Source organism: Hypanus sabinus, chromosome 9, assembly GCF_030144855.1.
Source record: "Hypanus sabinus isolate sHypSab1 chromosome 9, sHypSab1.hap1, whole genome shotgun sequence".
Classification (NCBI taxonomy): Eukaryota; Metazoa; Chordata; class Chondrichthyes; order Myliobatiformes; family Dasyatidae; genus Hypanus; species Hypanus sabinus.
This window is the reverse complement of record NC_082714.1, coordinates 26330941-26354644: the sequence shown is the minus strand read 5'-3', so window position 1 is coordinate 26354644 and position 23704 is coordinate 26330941. Positions and strand designations below refer to the sequence as shown.

Genomic DNA, 23704 nt, shown 5'->3' with positions numbered 1-23704 from the left:
TGAAGTACAAAGCACAATTTAAAAGAAAGGTTTTATTTGGTTTCTGGAAGTTTAATATACTATTAATACACAAAGTTCTGACATGAGTTTATATTTCAATTGACAGTTCTCATGACAAACGTTCCACACAAGGTAACAACAAATGAGAACGAGCCAAATTCAACACAAATATGGGTATATATTAAATAGTACTGAATTAAATTCCCGTACATTAGAAGTTGAATAGAATTCTTGCAATGGATTTCCCCATTACACTGAAGCGTCTTTAAAAGTTAACGATCTGCCTTGCCCGATTCACCTCAAACACAAAATGAAAAAATGTCTTTACACAATTTCAACAAAATACGTTAGTCCATATCAAAATTTAAACAACAAATGGCCATTTTGGTCATTCACTTGTCAATGCATGAATTCCATAACTGTTTCATTTACACAGTTATTCCTATATAATGGATACCTGTCTTTACTGAATCATCAGCAAGACAGCTATATTGCTCTTCTATGGAGCAACAATGTCCTCCATTTTGCCTCTGTCAAAGTAAAGACATTCAATCAACATCCACAGCATGACACCAGAACATACCAAGTTAATTTGCTCTGGTTAGAAAATGGCAGAGAAAATATGGTGTGATGAGGAGACCAATTATACATTTGGTAGAGAAATTAAAACGTTCCATAAACCTCAAATTATATTTCTGATTACTATAATGACTATGTGCCCTTTCAATTTACTGTAAAACTTTGAATTCTTTACTCCCATGAAAGATGCACAGATGACTAAAGATGTTTTATACAGTTACCAAAGTGATCAACGAAAGATTTCATTTACATTATTAAACTCCGTCATGTGCATTTATACAATTATAATAAACAATGCTCCACCCCCCCCCCCACACACACAGGCCACTTGTGGTGAAGAATTTATTGACAGTTTTTGAATAAAAGCAAATTCCCCTACTCAAAATACATAGATAATATTCATACAGACTGTGGAATCTTCTGCTTTTGTTTCTGTTTGGGTGTGTTCATTGTTTTTGGGATTCCTACCGACTTCCTCTCATGCTTTTTAGCTGTTTTCTTATGAATACTTTTCTCCAAAGAGGAATCTTTTTTCTTCACTTCTCGTTTTGGTGTCACAAGGCCTTTCTCTTTTCTCCCCGGAGTATGCAATTGTAGACTCTCTGGATTTTTGTTAGGTGTTTTCTGCGGTTTTTTGCCCTTCATTTGCGTTGATTTCTTGCCAACTGGGGTCTCGTTTTCATCAACTGCTTTTGGTGTGCTGTGGCTTTCTCCTTGCAATTTCTGCTCAGTGAAAGAAGGAACAAATACAAGTCAAAAAACATGACGTGAAAGAGAATTAATATCAGTGCAACAGTACAGAAGTAAAATGTACTATAAACACATTATATTCTTTGATCATTGCAATGACAAAAAATTTCCATAAATGGCATTAGTTCACTTTGAATTAATAAAGCTTCACAGTGAAGTGTCCTTGTGGCACACACTCATAAAGGAAAATAATTAAAATTCTGCCAGTTTTCAACTCTTCACTGTTAGTACAACCAAATCAGCTAAAACTTGCTTGACTTCTGCTAACTTTATAAACAGTCCAGTATATTCTACAGGGCGCCACTTTGGCAAAAATTCCTTCAACGGAAGAGCTGCACTAACTACTAAATTAACTCATTGTTTAGTACTCTGATGACTTGCCCACTCTCCCCTTTATTTTACATTTTGTCTCACTTTTCCCAAATCTGTGCCCAACATATCTCAACATGTTGCTCCCTCCAGTCATATTTACTTAGTTCCTTTCCTTCTACTCATGATTTCTATCTTTTGATAACACGGGAGGCTACTTGTCCTATCAGCACCCAGCAGAGCATCCATCTGTATCACTCCTTCAATCCCAGTGTATTGTGCTTTCTTTGGTTCTGCTCGTTTTCTGTCCCACCTATGCTAGGTCTACAAATGTTGCCTGGTCAGTGATATTTTACCTCCAAATCTCCTCTCTCTTCAGTTAATTCTTTCTTTCTGTAGCCTACCTACTGTATCCTACCTCGGTTACAAAATATTTATCAATCTTCAGTTTCTCGTCCATTTGCCAGATGTCCTACTCACGCTAAATCTCTTCTTCAATGCCTTTCTCACTCCCTGACCATAGTTTTACAGCCTCGTTCTCATCTATGCATGCCTGCATCTTTTCATTTATGCTCTGTCATATTTTCCCCATCCTTCTCTTTCTCTAATATTTGTATTGTGCTCCCCTAATGCCTTTCCACCACATTACTGTTGTCTCATTTAATCTTTTAAATTCTTTTTACTTCTCTTGCTTTGTTTATTTCACACCAACTACCTGGATAAACTGACCAAATAATTAGACACTTAACTTAAAATATTTAAGCCAGTGAAATTTGAGTACCAGCACATCATGCAAGAGCATGATTATCTCCAACAGAGAAAGCACAAAGAAACTCTACTTGCCAAGACACTTACTTGCAATCTTGCTTTCTTTGCAGGGGTTTGCTCTTCAATCGGAACCAGCTGCGGTATTTCTTCATCCGCGCAATGTTTCTGAGCAACAGAAGGCTTCGCGCTTTCTGCAATTTCTTCCACTGTTTCAAGGACACTGGTAACCTCAGATGATGCCAGGTCAGCTGGAACTTCAGAATTCCCAGCTTTTGTTTTCTTCTGCTTACCCTGATTAAAAAATGAGATTTATTTATAAGAAAATATGAGCACTTTCATCACTACATTAAATAATCATCCTTTAATACAGTGGTTACTTTGCAGATCTCACCAATTTACTGTGCTTAGCTCATGAGTTCTGCTGACTGAATATTTTCCAGCCAAGGATATTTCTCAGAAATAAGATCTCAAATCACAACTTACGTTTGACATTCCTACCAACCATAAAGTTTAACATTTCATTTCACAATTATTTGTCGAGACTATTTGAGAGACAAATTATTAATTGCACTATTCTTCAAACTGAGATACACCACAGCCTTTACTTTCATGGCAAGAGATCAATAATTGGGACTTGCACAATGACTGAAATCCCCAGTAACATCATTAAGTTTTAATTTGCTTCTGTACCAGAAACAGATATTCAGTGATCAAAGCATGCAATTCAATCCATGTTAAGACTTTATAAGCTTATCCCAGCACACCCTGGAATGTTCTATTACATCTATAGCTTCATTTTATGCCAAAGCCGAGGAAAGATTTAAAAGGTCAGATCACTTTAAGGAGGATGAGGAAATGCAGACAATTCATCCAATTCTGGCCACGGTACCTTTGGATTGTTTTGATTGCCCCAGAAAAATAACAATTTCAGAGACAGAGAGAGACAGGCAGCAAAAATCCTAATGAGCCAAAGCGTACCATGGCAGAAAATGACAGCAATGCTCAGTTCAAAGAAACCGATAACATTTCTGTAGCAAACGGACTGAAGGAGGAAATGAAAACAAAGCTGGAAAGAACTGCTTGTTGCACCCTGAGACAACGTTGGTAAAGAATGAAATAAGACCATATGATATAGGAGCAGAGCAAACGGACTGAAGGAGGAAATGAAAACAAAGCTGGAAAGAACTGCTTGTTGCACCCTGAGACAACGTTGGTAAAGAATGTAATAAGACCATATGATATAGGAGCAGAATTAGGTAATTTGGCTGAGTCTGCTCTGCCATTTCACCATGGCTGATCCAATTTTCCCCTCAGCTCCAAACTCCAGCCTTCTCCCCATACCCCTTCAAGCCCTGACTAATCAATAATTTGTCAATCTCTGCCTTAAATATACATAAAGACTTGGCCTCCACAGCTGCCTGTGGCAATGAACTCCACTAATTCACCATTCTCCGGCTAAAAAATTCCTCCTCATAAGCTCTAAAAGGATGCCTCTCTATTCTACCATGGGAAGCATCATCTCCACATCTACTCTATCAAGGCCGTTTACAATTCCATAGATTTCAATTAGGTCACCCCTCATTCTTCTGAATTCTAGTGAATATAGGCCCAGAGCCATCAAATGCTCTTTATATGTCAAGCCATTCAATCCTGGAATCATTTTCGTTGACCTCCTTTGAACTCTCTCCAGTTTCAGCACATCCTTTCAAAGATAAGGGGCCCAAAACTGCTCACAATACTCCATGTGAGGTCTCACCAGTGCTTTATAAAGCCTCAACATTACAACCTCGCTTTTATATTCTAGTCCTCTCGAAATGAATGCTAACATGATATTTGCCTTCCTTACCCCCGGATCAACCTGCAAATGAACCTTTAGGGAATCCTGCACTAGGACTCCAAAGTACCTTTGTGCTTCCTTTTTTTTGTTGTATTTTCTCCCCATTTAGAAAGTAGTCTACCCTTCAATTTCTTCTACCATACACATGGTAGTGTATGGTAAGCAAATGACCATACACTTCCCGATACTGTACTCCATGTGCCAATTCTTTGCCCATTCTCCCAATCTGTCTAAATCCTTCTGTAGCCTTCCTGCTTCCTCAAAACTACCTGCTCCTCCTTCTATCTTTGTGTCGCTTGCAATTTCATCATCATCAAAATCATTGATAAATAACACAGCTGACCCCAACCACCAGTTACCGGCAGCCAACCTGAAAAGGCTCCCTTTATTCCCACTCTTTGCCTCCTGCCAATGAGCCACTGCTTTATCCATGCTAGAGTATTTCTTATAATACCATGTGCTCATAGCTTGTTAAGCAGCCTTGTGTGGCACCTTTGTCAAAGGCCTTCTGAAAATACAAGTACACAACATCCACCAGTTCCCTTTTGTCTATCCTGATTGTTATTTCTTCAATTAATTCCAATAGATTTGTCAGACAATATTTTCCCTTGAGGAAACCATGCTGACTATGGCCTATTTGATCACGTGCCTCCAAGTACCCCGAAACCACATCCTTAACAATCGACTCCAATGTCTTCCCAACTACTGAGGTCAGACTAACTGGCCTATAATTTCCTTTCTTCTGCCCCGCTCTCTTGAAGAATGGAGTGACATGTGCAATTTTCCAGCCTTCTGGAACCATTCCAGGATCAAGTGATCGTTGAAAGATCATTACTAATGCCTCCTGTTCCAGAACTCTGAGGTGTACAGCATCTGATCCAGGTGATTTATCTACCTCCAGATCTCTCTGGTTGTGGCCCCTGAATAGTGAACATAACGAATACAATAAATAGTGATGGCTTCACTAAAACTTTCCAGCTAAAACTTAGCTAGAAAAAAAACTGCAACAGCAGCAAGCCAGAACAATCAGGATCCTATTTATTATCGCCAGCACATGTTGTGAAAATTTTAATTAGAAGGATCACATTGAGACTGCTGCATCATAAAAATGCCAATTTTCTAGCTCGCCAGCTTCCTCATCCACCCTCTCTGACTCCATTTGAGTTCAGAGACTACTAGCCTGACATACAAGAAGAGTAAGAATAGCCCTCAACTCGACAGTGGAGTTATCAGGGCACCATCATGACGGTGTTTCCCTAGTAAGCTATTCTTGCTTTTACAAGGCCAAGTTGTTAGCTCAACACTCGACCCGACTTGGATTTGAACTTGGGAACCTTCGCTCTGGAGTCCGGCGCTAATATTATTGCACCACCAAGCGGGACATAGGATGTATAGCCTACAGCTAAACTTCCTCAGCCCTCAGAGGACGAAAAGGCTGATTTCTTATTGGAAATTGCAGCTCTTCTGAAACCAGGTAAAAGGACAATGATAGGGGATGGTTGACCACTACACTCAGGTGTCATCAGATAAGAAAGCGTTGGAGATAAGAAAGTTAACTAATAGTAAAAAGGTCACAAACACCAGAGACAATACTGTTGGCCAGGAAGTGGGGTGGGTGTGGATGGAGGAAATGCACAAACTAAAATGAGAAATTACATCAATGAAATCTATTAACCAAGCCAAAAGTTATAAAGCATTGGAGAATGAGTGGCATTGGTAGATATTGCCACTATCACAGAAGAAATGGTACACTCATTTTATTGCTACTTCCAACACTGAGACAAGGATCTGTACGGACATTCACACAAGAAGTTGCAGCCACTAGAACACAATAATGCTTCTAAAGACTTGCGAGAGAAAATAGGTTAGAGCTTACAAAGTCAGAATGGTCATTTTGTGTGTGTGTGATGACAATGATAACACCAGAGAATAAACTCTGAGCTCACAATACAAGGTTGAATAGGAGTGGTGAAGAAGATGATCAAGTCCTCGGAAGTTTGCATTGATCATTAAGGTAGTTAAAAGGAAGCAACATATGATCACAAAGCAGACAGAATTTGTCCATAAGTTCCTCATTGTTGTCACCTCATATATTCAAACTGCAGAGGCAATGGTGCACATTGAATTTCTGTCACTTGGTTGAAGCCAAATTGTTTTTTCAAATGGACACAAGACTTCACCACTCTAAAAGATTTAGGCAAGGTTCTTCATTCATCTGTGACCTCCCATCACAAGGGAGCTTCCAAAATTATTCATTACTATTTGCAAGACCTTATTAAAAAGTGAAGTCGACTGTCTGGTTAACTTTGAAGGACAGTAACACTCTGAGGGATAATATGCTCTTTAGCTCGTCATGCCACTACAAGCCTCTTCGCCAAGTACCCCAAATTTCTGTCAAGTGACCCCGAAGGCTATATGAATAGAAATAGTTATTACAAAACTCACCTGTTCTGTATAGTAAATGAGTGTATACTATGACTAACTTGTATACTTCTTAAGCTTTTACTTACTGTTTTCTTTTGCTTCTTGGGATTCTTCTTCTGAAGTTCCTTAAGGTTATACATATTTGATGTATATATAGGAAGTGCAGGAGAATTGGAGGTTTTCAGGTGAAGAACTTTCACATTTTTCCATCGCTGTGGCACGGAAAAAAATTATATAGGCAAGTTAGGAAAATAGATAGATAGTTAAGCAACCCTCGTGATCTTCGGAAGATAAATAAAAAATAATTTCCCCAAACCAATGCTGTGTAACTGCTCTGTGAGCTTATTCAAAAAAATTCAAAGTGCGATTTGTAATTACAATTACAGATATGATAACACCAAGATAACTAGGTGGGTAATACCATAGAAACATAGAAAATAGGTGCAGGAGTAGGCCATTCAACCCTTCAAGCCTGCGCCGCCATTCAGTATGATCATGGCTGATCATCCAATTCAGAACCCTGTACCTGCTTTCTCTCCATACCCCCGATCCCTTTAGCCACAAGGGCCATATCTAACTTCCTCTTAAATATAGCCAATGAACTGGCCTCAACTGTTTCCTGTGGCAGAGAATTCCACAGATTCACCACTCTCTGTGTGAAGAAGTTTTTCCTCATCTCGGTCCTAAAAGGCTTCCCCTTTATCCTTAAACTGTGACCCCTCGTTCTGGACTCCCCCAACATTGGAAACAATCTTCCGGCATCTAGCCTGTCCAATCTCTTTAGAATTTTATACGTTTCAATAAGATCCCCCCTCAATCTTCTAAATTCCAGTGAATATAAGCCTATTCGATCCAGTCTTTCTTCATATGAACGTCCTGCCATCCCAGGAATCAATCTGGTGAACCTTCTCTGTACTCCCTCTATGGCAAGAAGGTCTTTCCTCTGATTAGGGGACCAAAACTGCACACAATACTCTAAGTGTGGTCTCACCAAGGCCATGTACAACTGCAGTAGAACCTCCCTGCTCCTGTACTCAAATCCTTTTGCTATGAATGCCAACATACCATTTGCCTTTTTCACCGCCTGCTGTACCTGCATGCTCACCTTCAATGATTGGTGTACAATGACACCCAGGTCTTGTTGCACCTCCCCTTTTCCTAATCGGCCACCGTTCAGATAATAATCTGTTTTCCTGTTCTTGCAACCAAAGTGGATAACCTCACATTTATCCACATTTAATTGCACCTGCCATGAATTTGCCCACTCACCTAACCTATCCAAGTCACCCTGTATCCTCTTAGCATCCTCCTCACAGCTAACCATGAAACAAAACTAGTAATGCTGAGTTCAAAGATCCCTAAGCCACCTTGTGCAGAGTACAAAAATGCACGAGAAGGCTAATGGCCAAAGATTAGAATTTAATTTCCATTTTGTTTGTCAAAATTCAAAGTTGCAGAATTCCAAGACTTATCCACCCCAAACTGCTCACCCTATACTCAGATTAAGATTCATAAAGTTCAATCAATTAATTGCATATGGTGTACTGTCTGGTATTTTGCGTTGTGGGTTTGTAACTGGGGGTATGTTACACAGCACCCACACAAACGTGATTACCCAGTTTGGCGGGACAAAGGCGGATTCCCCAGAAAACGAACGCGAGCTGGGTGAGCCCGAGGGTGACACAGGTTTCAGCAATGTTCACAGCATCCAAATGAAAATATTTTAAATGCTCTTAAAACCATGTCCCTGCAACATTCGAGTACACTGCACTCAAAGATAAAAGCTCTAAATACAGCACAAGAGTTGAAGGAATGGTAGGCTGGAAACCAAAAATTGAAGTATGATGACAAAATTATCGAAACCAACTCATAAAACGTAATTTCAAACATACCTGGGGCAACTTTGCTTCAATAGTGTGGACAGCAGCAGTTACATTTTCCACTATTTCCTCCAACTTCATCCCAGTGTGAGCTACCTGAGAAGCACTATCAGCAAAAGAGGAGATTTGCCAAATCCACATAAAGGACAACTACTAATGCATCCTGCTCAAAAACAAACATTAGAGAATTGCATGTGCTGGAAGTCAGAAATCAAATAGAACATGCTGGAAACACTCAGCAGACCTGGTAACACCCTATAGAAACATAAACCACTCAGGTTGATGGCCCTTTGCCAAAGATGGGAAGACAGAAAATAAGGTAGTTACATGTTGCAGAATATACCAGGGAGGCATGGGGGTAGACAAGTAGAATCTTTTTGATGGTCTAAAACCATGGTTTCTATGAAAATAAGTTCCAGAGGCCTTTTGGTTGATGAACTGATGGGAGTAATGAGAGAGAGAAAATTAATAAAATATTTAAACGGAGGATAATTAGTGAATGAGAACACTGCAAAGAATATTGCAAAGCAGCAGAGCTCCAGGACATGTCTGTGTCAGGCTGTGCTAATGGAGAGAATAAAACTGAGTCGGCAAGTGCTATCAATCTGGAACGACATCTACAAATGCAGGAGAAACTCAGCAGGTCAGGCAGCATCAACTGATGCAACTGAACAGTTGCCACTTCAGCCCAAAGTACTTCACCTGAACTGGAAATAAAGAGGGCAGAAGCCACAATTAAAGGGTAAGAGGAGGAGCATGAGCTGGCAGGTGACAGGTGAATCCGGGTGAAGTGAAGGCAGGAGGGAGGGTTGAAAAACATGAGAAGCTGGGAGGTGGTAGGTGGAACGAGGAATCTGACTGAACAACAGACCATGGAATCAAGGGAAGGATGTGAGGAACCAGAGGTGAAGGCGATGGGAATATCTTGAGTGCAGGGAGGGAAAAGAGAATGGGTAAAGGGGCCAAAGTGATAAGGGTGGGCTGGAAATTGAGGTTAATGGAAATTAGAGAAATCGATGCTGGTGCCATTACGTTAGAGGCTACTAAGATGGAATATGAGGTGCGTTTTTCCAATATGTTTCTGGCTTCATCGTCGATGGCAGTTGAGTTCATGGAAAGGCACATCTGTGTGGGATTGGGAAATGGAATTAAAATGGTTGGCCTGCCACTGGGAGATTCTGTCTGTTGCAATGGACTGAGCAAAGACATCCAATGAAGTCCCCACTAATCAGCATTGTGTCTCACTGACGCAGAGAAGGCAGCACAGGGAGCTCTGGGTACAGTAAACAACATGGAAAAGCTGATGAGGGAACCAAGCTGAACTGAAAGAAGAACTATCCCACTTATCCTACAAAGAGACAGATACAGATCGGGAGGCACTAAACAGGAAGGAAAGAAGAGAGAGTACGACCATTACTGTATATGAAGATAATCAACACAATATGATTTCTTTCTCTCTTTCCATGTGCACAGCCTGACCTGCTGGGCATGTCCCGCAACTCAGCATTTCACAAGTTCTATGCTCCTTTATTTTGTGTTCCCATTCTCTGACATTTGTGTGTGTGTGTGTGTGTATATAAACATGTGTGCAAGTACACTTGTCCAACTGTCCACATAACACATCAGTGAATAACCTCTACAATTTTTCCCTGTAATGACCCTGGGCCCACCAAGTATTCCATTTGTCATTTCCACACCTACATTCACTCCAGCTTGAAATCAAAGTGTTTTATTTTTTCCCTAGTTCTGACAGAAGTCTTTGGGCTGAAATATTAACTGCTTGACTTGCCACAAAAGCTGTCTTGACACGTTCTCAGCATTTTCCATTCTTGAAGTTCCCAAAATTAATTATTATACCAATGTCTGAAAGCAAGGCATTATCTTATTCAGCACCTAAAATTCATTCTCGTCTACAATGACAAAATTAATCTACGCCTAGAAGTTCCTCCTTATTTTTTCCAATTTATGATTAAGATCTTAATATTTTTGACTGCTGACAGGACAGTAGATTGAATCGAAGATTGGGACTGCTATTTTATTTACCAAAATTTAGGGGAAAAAGGAATTGGAATTCTTGCATTGTCTTAAGTGATCCTGAGAAAAGATTCTAAATCTAGGGAACACCCAGCACCAAAGCATCGATGCAGGTACCTCCCATACTGAGTTGAATGGGATTCCAATGCAAAATAAATGTGACCATCAGACATTAGATTCATGGGATTTGTCCATAGGAAACACGGAATGGTGCATGAAAATCTGTAAATCCAAAAGTTTGGATTTTTACAAACACATTCATTCACCAATCTCATTCAGAATTGTTTTGTAACTGAAAACAAATAAAAATCTTGCAAGCTTAGGCCAAAAGACAGATTTTCTCAAATACTAAAAAATATACATTTTTAAAAGCCCAAATACTCACTAACAGCTGCCCTTGTTGTTGATTGGAAGGATTGTACCCTGGATTTTCTTATTCAGTTCCTTTGCAAAATTCTTTGAAGACAGTTTTACTGACAGAGGTACTCTGAAAATGAAGAACAAAAATCAAAATCAAGTCCATGCTAACTACATTGGTTTGACACAATATGTTGTTCATTTCAACTGTACTTGAGAGCTTCTAGGTAGTGTGGACTAACTATAGAATTTCGAACCATGTGCTACAATTAAAATTCAACTGAACAAAAATACATGCAATTTCTGATTTCGGTATTAAAAATTACAATAAAACACAGACTACTTTGTGGATCATGTATGAAGTTAGGGACAGAGCCACTTAAGAGATTCCTGAAGTCAATTTTTATTGCAGTTCACAACATAACCAAAATTGTAACAATCAGCCATCCAAAGAAAAGCAGACATAAGTAACAAAGGGCAACCTATTTTACACATAGCTTGTTCAACATGGAGCCTAAAAGAGAATAGATTCTCACTCTAGATGCCCCAGGGTGAAGTACTCTACGTTTACAATTGAGGAAACACTACAAGGGCCTGTCATTCTGGCGAGAAGTTACTGTCCTACCCACCCTTAATGCAAAAAAAATCTCAAAGTGTAATTCAAAGAAATGCAAAGTAGTTCTTCCAGTGGGTCAATATCTATCCCACAATCAATATTTTACCTCAATATCGTTGTAAAGCTTTTGCGTACACAAATTGGCCACCTCATTTCCCTAAACTATAACATCAATTACACATTGAAACTCAATAGTTGGTAAGAGCTTAGCGTAAGGCATAATACATATGAAATAATGACACAGGGCAGAGTTCTGTTTGCTACATTCATACCAACAAGTTTAAGGTTTAGTTTCAGATTTTTTTTTAAAAAAAGTACTCTCTGCTGGGATAGCAAAATACAAATTTAATACTTATTTTTGTATCTCAGTGATGAAACCATCACTTCATTATTGAAAAATTGTGCATTTACAGAATGCTACTGTTTGAATGAGGAAAAGCAACCACAAGAAACAAATAAATGAATAAACTTATTATTTTATATGGCATTCAAAGAACTGAAGGCTGAAAATTCAATAAGATCAATCTCTGGACAATGTTTAATGTAATAAGACACCATGGCTAATTTACATCACTTACTTTTTAGACTTGTAAAAATGTTTCCCCACATGAGAAGGTAAAAGTCGTCTGATTCGATCATCAGCCAGGAACAGATCAAATCTGCTCAATAAGCGACGCTTTGCTTCAAATGATTTGTACTCAGTCTTCAGAATCTTATATGGAATGATCTAACACAATAAAACGTAGGTTAACATTATACTAATTTGCCAATTAAGGTGTCACTCAATTATGTTCGAGATGAAACTTAACTTTTATTGCTTTTCTGGACACTTAACCTAGGAATGAAAGATTAGGCCCATGCAATGTAGAAATTTATTAAACCTTTTAAGGTCCTTGCTCTATCCTTTATTACTGCAATCATTTTTTACTTTACAATCTTACAAACAAATTGTATGAAAATGATCAAGAATGAGTACATTTACATTAAGATTCAATGCACAAAAAATTAATAAGTCCTAAAAGGACCATAAACGCTAAACAACAAAATAACACAAGCTTTGATAAATTGAGCACTGTTTGTTATTTGACAAAAATTTACCTTCAGACCAATAATAACATGCTTGAAATTAATATAAGCAATTAAAGCAGAAAACAATTTCCAAAGAAAATAGACAAAGATCTACAGGAAGAACAAGCTAGCACCTCCAACAAGAACATTGCATTGATTATCCTTGACTATGGAAATGATTTATCTCTTTAATTTTAAACACTTTATTCCTCTAATGGCTTTAACTGCTGCATCTTAATGTTTGTATCCAGTGGTGTACACTAACCCTAGGAAATTTCAGAAGCAGTCAACAAACTGTATCTGAGGTCAATTTGAAGACACAGTAAAATCAGACCAGCTATTAAACTGTTTCTCTACTCATCTGTGATTGTGTAGAGTTAGGCCTTTTCTCAATCCTGAACATGCTCTAAAAGAAAGCATGGTACACAGACTGGGGTTAATTGCAGACCAGGAAACACTCCATTGACTTGAGATGTTACCTTTGTTCTTTAACATATAAAAATGTGATGTACTGTTGGACCAGGGAGCCACTTCTTCCAAAAGTGTTCGAGTATGATGCCTGCTTGTTTTGCTGAATAAAGATTTCCATATCCACCAGCTTCAGTTCTCACCAGTGACTTTGTTAACAGTCAAACATTTGGGGGCTCACCCAGGATATTAACCTAGGACCCAAAATACTTAATTTCTCCTACCCACACTTTAAAAATCAATACAAAGGATAAAAAGTGACACAGCCTTTGCACTGCTAGTTTGAGCTGTTCTATCAGTGACCACCATGATAATTAGGCAGAGTTAAAGAGTTACAACATTCTGAAGAGTAATACACATGGAAACATACGTCAACAAAGAAGAGCATAAAGAGGATGACCATGACTAGAATGAACTCCTGCCTGAGCAATAATGTGGACTTGCAGCAGACACAATCTCAATGGCTGTCCACTCTGCTTGGAGCACTTACACAACTGCAAGATCTATTTAAGGCTACTATTTATCGATTACAGCTCGGTGTTCAACACCATTAATTCCTTCAGCACCAATAACCAAGCTTCAAAACCAGGACTGCCCTTCCTCTGAAACTGGATCCACAACTTCTTCATTGAGAGACCACAGTCAGTGCAGATTAGTAATAACACCTCCTCCTTCCTGACGATCAACACTGGTTCACCATAATATGTGCTTAGCCCTCTGCTCTACTCCTTCCAAAACCCACGACTGTGCGGCTAAGCACATCTCAAATTCAGTAACATCACTGTGAATTTCAAGATGATGAGGAGGCTGTTTGAGTGGTGCTGTTGCAACAACAACCTCACACTCAATGTCAGCAAGGGTGAGCAGCTTCAAGTTTCAGGGTGTCACCATCTATCCTGGGCTTAACAGTTCCATGCAGTCATGAAGAAGGCATGTCAGTGGCTCCACTTCGTTAGGAGTTTGAGGAAATTTGCAAAGTCACCAAAGACACTTACAAATTTATATAAATGTACAGTGGGAAGTATTCTAAGTGGCTGCATCACAGCTTGGTGTGGAACCTTCAATGCACAGGATTGCAAGAGGCTGCAGATAGATGCAGCCAGCTTCATCACGGGCACAACCTATACCACCACTAAGGATGGTGGCACCCATTATTAAGCACCCTCATCTTTCAGGACAGGCCCTCTTCCTGTTGAAGTCCCACACTCAACAATTTAGGAACAGCTTCTTCCCCTCTGCCACCAATCAGATTTCTCAATGGTCTATGGTCTCATCGTTCCTTTCTTTGCACCATTTATGTTTGTAATATATAGACTTTTATGGCTTTGCACTGTACCGTTTCCACAAGACAAACTCCACTTCAATGCTGGTGATAATAAATCTGATTTGGACATCTTCACACAGATAATTTCACTTCTAAGAGGCAAACTGAAATAGTATTTATTACTTGCCCAAACTTGAAGCCTACCTCTGTAATATTCTTAAATCCATGCTTATCAAGAAGGTTTCTATAGAATTTTTGAGTCTGATCAGCATTCATGTTTGGTTCATCTTTGGTGAAGAGGCAAATTTCCTTTGATTCCAATCGAATTTTATGAGGCAAAATTCTGCAAATAAAAAGTTCAAAATTATCCACAAAATCTTCCCACCCAAGAGTTGAATTTTCAAAGTGCAGAGTTACACAGTACTAAGTAAAAAAACTGAAAATTAAATCATACAGTTTACTACAGCTTTCTACCTCACCTTCTTTACGCATACTGTGCTCCCGCTTGTAAACTTAGAATACTGCTCCCTATTAATGCATGCTGTCACTATCAAATATTGTTCAATTTGAAAACGTCAAGCTTGCATAATAAACCGGGGTGTTCTCTTCAGTTACCTGATGCGGTAACCGTAGCCTTTAGTCAAGAGCAGATGTCATCAGGTACACTCCAGTTGGCAGGTCAGCAGTGGTGGCCAAGTCACCGCCCATCTGTTCCTGACTCCCACCTCACCTCAACTCAGTGGTGGGTGCGTGGAATGCACTGCCAGTGAAGGTAGTAGAGCTGGATACAATAAAGAGATTCTCAGATAGGTACATGGAGCTTAGAAAAATGGAAGGTTATGCGGTAGGGAGCTTCTAAACAGCTTCTAGAGTAAGTTACGTGGTCAACACAACATTGTGAGCCAAAGGGCCTGTAATGTGCTATAGCTTTTTTACGTTCAATGTTCAACTGCTCTTACCGCTCCATAACCAGCACAAGGCTCTTTCTGCCTCCTCTTTCATCCTGCAAGCTGCTTAGTTCTTGCTCTTTTCATCAAGGATCAGTGCAGACAGCAACTTCCATGTCAACCTTGCCAGGAGCCCTCTACAGTCAGTCTCCATCGGAATAGCCACGCCTGCCATCCTTTGTCCCTGTACTCCTGGACAAACAACCGGGCCTTACTTTTGTGAGCCTCCTCACATCCTCCTCACCATGGTCCTCATGGTTCCACACCTTTACCTGGACCATGTCACGGCTATCTCTTGTACCTGCAACCCCCACTCCATCGTTGGAAGTGTACAGAGTCGAGGGCTGGCCTTCCCAGCATGAATATTATAGCCATGTTAAGAATGGGGTGAAGAGAGAAAATCACCAACACCACTCACCATTTTATAATGTGCTGCAGACAGACTCCATTTATGGAACTATTTGTTTATTAGAACTGTAAGTTTTATTTCTTAAAATAGCTTTCTGTAATTGCTTCTAAAATTAAACTGTGACCTGCTGAAATGTTCCAATTTGCTGATTTGATTGAATTACTTTAAGAGGGGAGAATTATTCCTAACACAAGTTTTGGAAGGAATCTCTGGGTGAACTGCACACCAGGGCAATCACTCAAGTTAAGTAGTCAATTTTTAAATAAGGAAAGCTATAACTACTGCTGGCTCAATGCTAAGTGCAAATTCTGAGCCAACATTACAATGCCTTGAACTTAATTTATTTGGATGACTAATGCTATCCAAACATAAACCACAGTGCAGGATTTCAGAAGGGTGGCAAACGAGGTTGTTCTTGACATAACGGGGAATACAGACCAGCTGTATTTGGGACAAAGGAAGATAGGTGTGCTTGTTAGAAGCTAGTCTAATCTCTTGCAATGCAAACATCAGTCCATGCATAAATTCCTCAGGGCAGGGTATTGGCCACAAATATCTTCAGCTGCTTCATCAATCATCATCATGTCAGAAGTGGGGACGATCAGCAGTGATTGCACATGGTTCTTAGCATATGAAGCCATCCAGGCTCACTTGCAGATATGGGCTGATACTGGACAAGTAGACACAGACGTGTATAGCAATGGCCAGTTCGAACAAGAGAATCCAACCACCTACCCTTGACAATCAACTGAGGCAGCTGCATCAGTAAAAGTCTCACCTCATGACATTCCTTTCCAGGCCGTAAAACTGCGGAGCCCGTCAAGTCTGCTCCACCGTTTCATCATGGCTGATTTAAATGTTCCTCTCAACCCCATTATCCCACTTTCTCCCTGCAACCCTTGACACTCCTACCAATCAAGAGCCCATCAATGTTCTGGGTATATTTAAAGCAGTCCTCACAGCTGTCTGTGCCAATGAACTCCACAGATTCATCATCCCTGACTAAAGAAATTCCCCATCATCTCTGCTCTAAAGTGATGTCCAAGTCATTTCCACCTACAAAGCACAAGTCAGGAATGTGTTGGAATACTCCCCACTTGCCTAGATCAGTGCAGCACTAATGATTCTCAAGAAACTGAAAACCATTCAGGCATTCCATTAAAGTCTGTAAACATTCATTCCCTCTGCCACTGACACACAGTGGCTGTAGTGCATACCACATACAAAATGCAGTGCAGCTCCTTGGCCACGCTTCTGCAACAACTCATCAATCTGTGATCTTTATCAGCAGGAAGAACAGGGGCAGGAGATGCCCACGAGTACCGCAACAGGATGTTTCCCCTCGGGACTCACATCACCCTGACTTAGAAATGTGTCCAAATCCTGCAACTCCCCCTCCAGATACACTGCAGGAGTGCCTCCACTTTTAGCACTGCAGCAACTCAGGTGGCGGCTCATCAACACCTTCTCAAGAGCATTTAGACATGGGCAATAAATTCTGTGCTTGCCAGCATAACCGTATCCTGAAATCATTAAAATATTTTGATCCACTCAGTTGCACAATTAAAATCTACTCACCACAAATAGAAATTCTATTTTTTTTTTGCAACAGGCAGCTTTACATTTATTGGGTTAAAACGGTGTAACTAAAGATAGGTCACTACTGAGTTCGCTAGTTACCTCTCTTGTACAAGCCCTTTTTTCAGCCTTGGCTCAAAACCTGACATTAGAGTTGGGTGGTAAACACTTCCGAGATTAAAATCACATTTTAGTACTCATGGAATAAAATACTGCATGATTACAATTCTTTTACAGCATTCTAGTCAAACAATGATCTTCATTCTTCAGACAGTATACACATCTATAGAGGATTTAATAGCCTACACAATTTCCTTCCAAACAGGCTGTAAGGCTCCAGTGAGGAATCATGTTTTGTTCTGCTCAATTTCATCTTCGCACTTCACCCATTCTGCTCTCTAACCTCTTGTTAACAGATAGCACAGCTTGAGGCTGTAAAATATAAACAAAAAGGAATTAATCTCCTTGGTTTACTTACATTTTTATTGTTTGCTCCCGCTTTGGAATCTTCCAAACTGTGACATTTAGCTGTATAGTCTCATCTTCATTCAGAAATAGCTTTGTGTCACTTTTGCTTTTTTTCACATACTCCTTCAATGCGTTAATAGCCTTGCGTACCTGGTGAAATGAGGTAGTGAAGGGGACAGAGATCAATCCAAAACAACATATCCATTTTGGGATAACAGGCATTTCAATTACAAACTCAAATAGAAGTTCACCCAGTGACGCACATTTTTAAATTCCTTAATAATCTATTGTAATTTGCACATCACTTTTAAAATCTCATTCTTCCATCCCTTTACAGGTCCTAGCCAACTCACATAGCACATACTGTAGATATGAACGAGTATTCAGGAATCTGGTGGAATAGATTTGACTGCTGCTCAGGGCTGCAAGCATCTTTTACCGTGTGCGAACACAATTCATGACATTTCCAAAGTGCAAAGTGTTGGGATTGCAAACAGTTCCTCATGCCAAAATCTGGGGAGGACCTCGATCATAGATGCTCATCATTGGCTGTTCTCTCTCCTTACCTACAGAGAAATATAATCAAGGACAAGAACCCTTCCATTCCAACCCAAAAATCTGTGACACCACACCAAGCAAGTTAAATGGAAATTAAGGCAATGTTTTTAAATACTATGAAGTGACTTTATCTACTGCACTTTCTGGCAATAACCATTACAAGTGGTTAGATTTTCAGAACAATTACAAAACTTCAGCATCTCCTTGCAAGTCAATTAATTCTACCATAATATATCCCATCTACTACTTGCCACTGAACTCCCCAACCACATTGACTATCCAATTTTACTTTTAATAGTAACTAAACTAAAGGCAGATTTTCTTTCTATTATTTATCCATACACTACCAATCTTCCAGAAGAACAGTCCATTTCCAACTTGCAAACTGTTGGAGAACAAACAGTTCACTGGACTGGAAGAATGTCGTAACCTCTGGGAGTTCACTGAGATTTCGGTTAATTGGGGCAGCTACGTATTTGGGACAACCCTTAAAGAATAAAAACTAATCAAGAAAATAGCTGGGATTTCCTTAATTTATTTTGGACACTATACCACTTAATTGGGACAGGAGACTTACTGAAAAGTTTCTAACTAGCAACATCACTTATAATGGCTGTTGGACACTACACCCCGCTTAGAGCGAATTGTTTTTAAATAGCGTCAGTTGCATATGTTTGTGATTTTAAAAAGTGATTTTTGACGTTACTTTACACAGGAAGATAACAAAAGCAACGCATTTTCTGCACTAGATGTTTGCGCGGATTTTGTTCATTTACAATCAAAAGAACACAGCAGGGCACACAGGATGAAATTCTCCGTTGATAACTATTAGGAACTAATACATTGTTTTATACTTGCACAATCCATGGGAGACTCATCGCTTACACCACCACTACTGTGGAAGAAGTGCTGGAGGCGAGGGAGAAGGGCTGGCAGCCTAGTGAGGCTGAGACAACATGCAAATCAGCCACTGCTCCCTAGCACAATGCTGGCTAACATTCAGTCCCTGGACAACAAGCTGTGCAAACTGAGAGCCAGAATCTCCTACCAGCGGGAAACAAAGGAATGTAACATTTTATGCTTCGTAGAGACCTAGCTGATGGAGGAGATACCGGACCACGTTATTCTCCCTGCTCCGGGTGGACAGGTCAAAAAATCTCTCTGGGAAGAGTAAAGGAGGAGGGGTATGCTTCAGGGTCAACAATGCTTGGTGCGACCCCCAGAATGTGCATGCCTTCAAATCCATTTGCTCCCCAGACCTGGAGTACTTGGTGCTGCTGTACAGACCTTACTGGCTGCCTAGGGAGTTCACAGCCGATATCACAGCAGTGTACATTCCAGTGCAGGCTGATACTGACCTGGCTCTCAAGGAATTGTACGATACCGTCAACACGCTGGAGACTGCACACCCAGAGGCTACCTTCATTGTCGCCGGTGGCTTTAATCGGGTATCGCTGACAAAAGTGTCTCTAAAGTTTTGTTAGCACATCCAGGTGAGCACTTGTGGAGATAATACACTTGACTACTGCTACACTCCCTTCTGCAATGCTTACAAAGCTCTCCTTTGCCCAGCTTTTGGAAAATCAGATCACTCTTTGATCCCGCTTTTGCCGACATACAGGCAGAACTGTTGGTCCGACCAATCGGTTTCCATGCTGCAGGACTGCTTTGATGACGTCGGAGTTCGTGGATGAAGCCATGCGCTTCATCCGAAAGTGCATTAACAATGTTTCCCCCTGAACTCAATCAGGGTCTTCCTGAATCAGAAACCCTGGATCAATAGTTCTGTGCGAGCAGCACCTACCACAGGACATAGAGCTTACATTACCGGCAATCAGCAGGAGCTCAAGAAAAGCAGCTACGATCTGCGCAAAGCTATCGAGGCTGTGAAACAACACAGGGAACAGATTGAGTCAAAATTCACAATGTATAGCACACGTGACTTGCGTACCATCGCAGACTTCAAAGCCAAACGTGGTGCCACTGCCAACATTGTGGCCTCTCTCCCAGATGAGCTCAATCACTTTTATACTCGGTTTGATGTCGCTAACTCTGAGCCTCTAAGGAAAAGACACCGCTACAACCTGGTCATCTCTGAGGGTGAATTACGCAGGCGTTTCTGAGTGCAGAATTGTAAAGCTGCGGATCTGGACGCACCCCAGGTGAGAACTCAGGATGTGCTCAGCACAACTGGCAGGCGTGTTTACAGACATTTTTAATCTCTCTCTCTCTCTCTCAGTGTAAAGTGCTCTCCTGCTTCAAATTATCCCTATTATCCCTGTACCAAAAAAGACCAATGTAACATGCCCGAATGACTGGTGTCCTGTTGCATTCACCTCAATAATAAGCAAATGCTTTGAGAGGCTGTTCAAGGACTACATCTGCAGCTTGCTACCACTCAAACTGAACCCCCTACAATTCGCCTACTGATCAACAGACAACACAATAGCCACTGCTCTACATACCATCCTAACAAACCTGGAAAAAAAAGGATGCTTATATGAGAATGCTGTCCTTGGACTACAGTTCAGCATTCAACACCCTCATTCCACCCAGGCTCGGCAGGAAGCTCAGAGACCTTGGCCTTAACTCTGCCTTGTGCAGCTGAATCCTGGACTTCCTGTCAGATTGCCAGCAGGTGGTAAGAGTGGGCTCCCGCACCTCCACCCATCTGACTCTCAACACAGGAGCCCCTGAGGGCTGTGTACAAAGTCCCCTCCTTTATTCCCTGTATACCATGACTATGTTGCAACCCACAGCTCTAATCTGCTAAATAAATTTGCCGATGACACTACATTGATTTGCCTTATCACAAACAATCATGAGGTGGCCTGCAGGGAAGAAGTCACCTCTCTGACACAGTGGTGTCAAGAAAACAACCTCTCCCTCAATGTCGCAAAAACAAAAGAGCTGGTTGTGGATTATCCGAGAAATGGAGACGGGCTAACCCCTATTGACATCAATGGATCTGGGGTTGAGAAGGTAAACAGCTTTAAGTTCCTTGGCATCCACATCACTGAGAACCTCAAATGGTCTGTACACATCAGCTGTGTGGTGAAATAGGCACAACAGTGCCTCTTTCACTCTTTCAGATGGTTGAGGAAGTTTGGTATGGGCCCCCAAGTCCTAAGAATTTTCCACAGGAGTACAATTGAAAGCATCCTGACTGGCTGCATCACTGTCTGGTATGGGAAGTGTTTCTCTCTTAATTGCAGGATTCTGCAGAGAGTGGAGTGGACAGCCCAGCACATCTGTAGTTGGGAACTTCCTATGATTCAGGACATTTATAAAGACAGGTGTGAACAAAAAGGGCCCAAAGGTTCATTGGAGACCCGAGTCATCCCAAACACAATCTATTCCAGCTGCTACCATCTGGGAAACAGTACTGCAGCATTAAACCTAGGATCAACAGGCTCTGGGACAGCTTCTTCCACCAGGCCATCAGACTGATTAACTCACGCTGGTTAGAGTGTATTTCTAAGTTACATTGACTGTTCTATTTATTATAAATTACTGTAATTGTACATTTAGATAGAGACGTACCATAAAGATTTTTACTCATGTACGTGAAGGATGTAAGAAATAAAGTCAATTCAACTACTGTATCAATATTGGTAGCGTTCTAATTTCTGCATTTCATTTAAATACGTAATTTATTACTGAGTTAAAGGGGTAGCTTGTGTGGTTTCCATGAAGCTTCGGCAAATTGGCGTATCCGCTTAATTGGGCCAAAATACATTGATTAACCAGAATCAAAATTTTAAAAAATATACGCTGCCCAAAGGAAATAATTTCAGTTCTAATCTAGCAACTATAGCCCCTCGTTCTTTTCCATAATATACCATGGATCCTCACTGCTGGTTTCAAGTTCGAAGTACGAGGGAAATTGAAAACCGGCCTATTGCTTTCCATGGGACTTCTCAGAAACTAAAAATCATCAAAGGAAATATACTCAAGGGAAACTGAGTTAACAAGTAAATGTTAAAGAAACACAAAAAAAAGACTGCAGATACTGGAGAAAAATAAACTGCTGGAGTTCATTTTTAGGTCGGGGGGGAGGGGAATGTGAACAGCAGTCAACTTTCCGGGTCGAAACCCTTCATGTGCTTCACTCTCCACCGATACCTCCTGACCGACGTTTCCAGCATTCCGATTTCGGAACCTGCATTTCATTTTTGAACGTTTTGCGGGATCTCTGTTTATAAGCCGACGGCCCGCTGGGCTCAGCCGCCCGACCCCAAGTCGTGCAGGGCAAACAACGTGCACTACTCGGCGGCAGAGGGAGGCCTTGCCAGACCCAGCCATCTCCCACCGTACCCATAGCCGACCACCTGATTCACCCCGCCGCCCCACACCAGTTTAAATCCAAAGGAAATCGCCCACGCTCCGTTCACTCCCGTACCTGCTCCCTATCTACCGCTTCCATCGTCTCCACGTGTAGCGTCCCCACTGAATGCCGTCACGACTTTCAACAACCGAACTTTATTGAGAGCACGCCAGGCGAGACCGCCGGCCGCCAGGGGGAGTCGCGGGCAGCCAAGTCTTCCGCGGTAGAAAACTTATTTGAATAATTATAACATTATTTTATACATTTCTAACCGTTCTCAACAAGACAAAAAGAATGCCGGAAGAACTCAGCAGCATAAAAAATTAATAATGAAAAAAGTTTTTAATAATGAAGTTAAAAAACTTCCATCTGGACCTGGAATCGAAGATTTATTTCATCTGAGTGATGGATGAGGCCGATGTAGGACCTATACATTCTTTCACAGGTCAGACAGGTGGGAAGAAGCCTGTGCGCACCTTCCGGGGTAAGTGCCGGGTTCCATGTGCGCTCCCTTCACATGGCCTTATCCTAGGCACGGGAGTACATTCAGCTAGACAGACTCATTCCACCGAGATGCAACACTGAGCGTCATTCCTACCTGTAGCCATCAAACTTTACAACTCCTCCCTCGGAGTGTCAGACACCCCGAGCCAATAGGCTAGTCCTGGACTTATTTCCACTTGGAATGATTAACATTATTATTTATGGTTTTATATTGCTTTATTTCGACACTATTCTTGGTTGGTGCGGCTGTAACGAAACCCAATTTCCCTCGGGAATCAATAAAGTATGTGTCTGTCTGTCGCTGCGGTCGGTGATTCGCAGAAATCGGTGGGAGAGTAGATTTTTATATAAAAAAAAACAAGCAGCTTTGAGCATGTCCTTCAACCTTTTCACAGGTGCAGAGTTTCGGTCCATTTCAGGGGGCTGCAGTTGAACTTGCAGAGGATGGTGCTGTTCTACGTACGTAGTTGATTGAGTGAAGCAAGATGCTTCACTCTACTAGTGCTGGAAGTTAAGACAGGAGAAAACGGACACTTATTCACCTATCCTTCAGGTTTAA

At 40.9% G+C, this 23704-nt stretch overlaps 1 protein-coding gene across 2 annotated transcripts; it reads right to left on the bottom strand.

The window, feature by feature from the left end:
- rsl1d1 (ribosomal L1 domain containing 1) lies at nucleotides 1–23248 on the bottom strand. 2 transcript variants are annotated; one of them, XM_059979340.1, is made up of 9 exons: nucleotides 22717–23248; nucleotides 17767–17906; nucleotides 14559–14697; nucleotides 12133–12281; nucleotides 10967–11068; nucleotides 8560–8653; nucleotides 6754–6879; nucleotides 2494–2697; nucleotides 1–1302 (listed from the first exon to the last, which is right to left on the bottom strand). In XM_059979340.1, exons 1-9 carry the CDS (start codon nucleotides 22738–22740, stop codon nucleotides 979–981), a joined length of 1302 nt encoding a protein of 433 aa, XP_059835323.1. In that variant the 5' UTR covers nucleotides 22741–23248; the 3' UTR covers nucleotides 1–978. The 2 variants fall into 2 exon arrangements, with proteins under 2 accessions (XP_059835323.1, XP_059835324.1); XM_059979341.1 differs by lacking the exon at nucleotides 22717–23248 and adding an exon at nucleotides 14970–15135 and having other exon boundaries at nucleotides 17767–17903.
- Between the last annotated feature and the right edge of the window lie 456 nt (nucleotides 23249–23704).

What these genes read in the sequence shown, in the direction of transcription:
- rsl1d1 (XM_059979340.1), bottom strand. Translation starts at nt 22,740, where the DNA reads ATGGAAGCGGTAGATAGGGAGCAG. An exon ending in AAGCGGTAGATAGGGAGCAG is followed by an intron (nt 17,907 to 22,716) that starts GTACGGGAGTGA and finishes TCATTTCACCAG; the next exon opens with GTACGCAAGGCTATTAACGC. An exon ending in TTGAAGCAAAGTTGCCCCAG is followed by an intron (nt 6,880 to 8,559) that starts GTATGTTTGAAA and finishes TCCGTGCCACAG; the next exon opens with CGATGGAAAAATGTGAAAGT.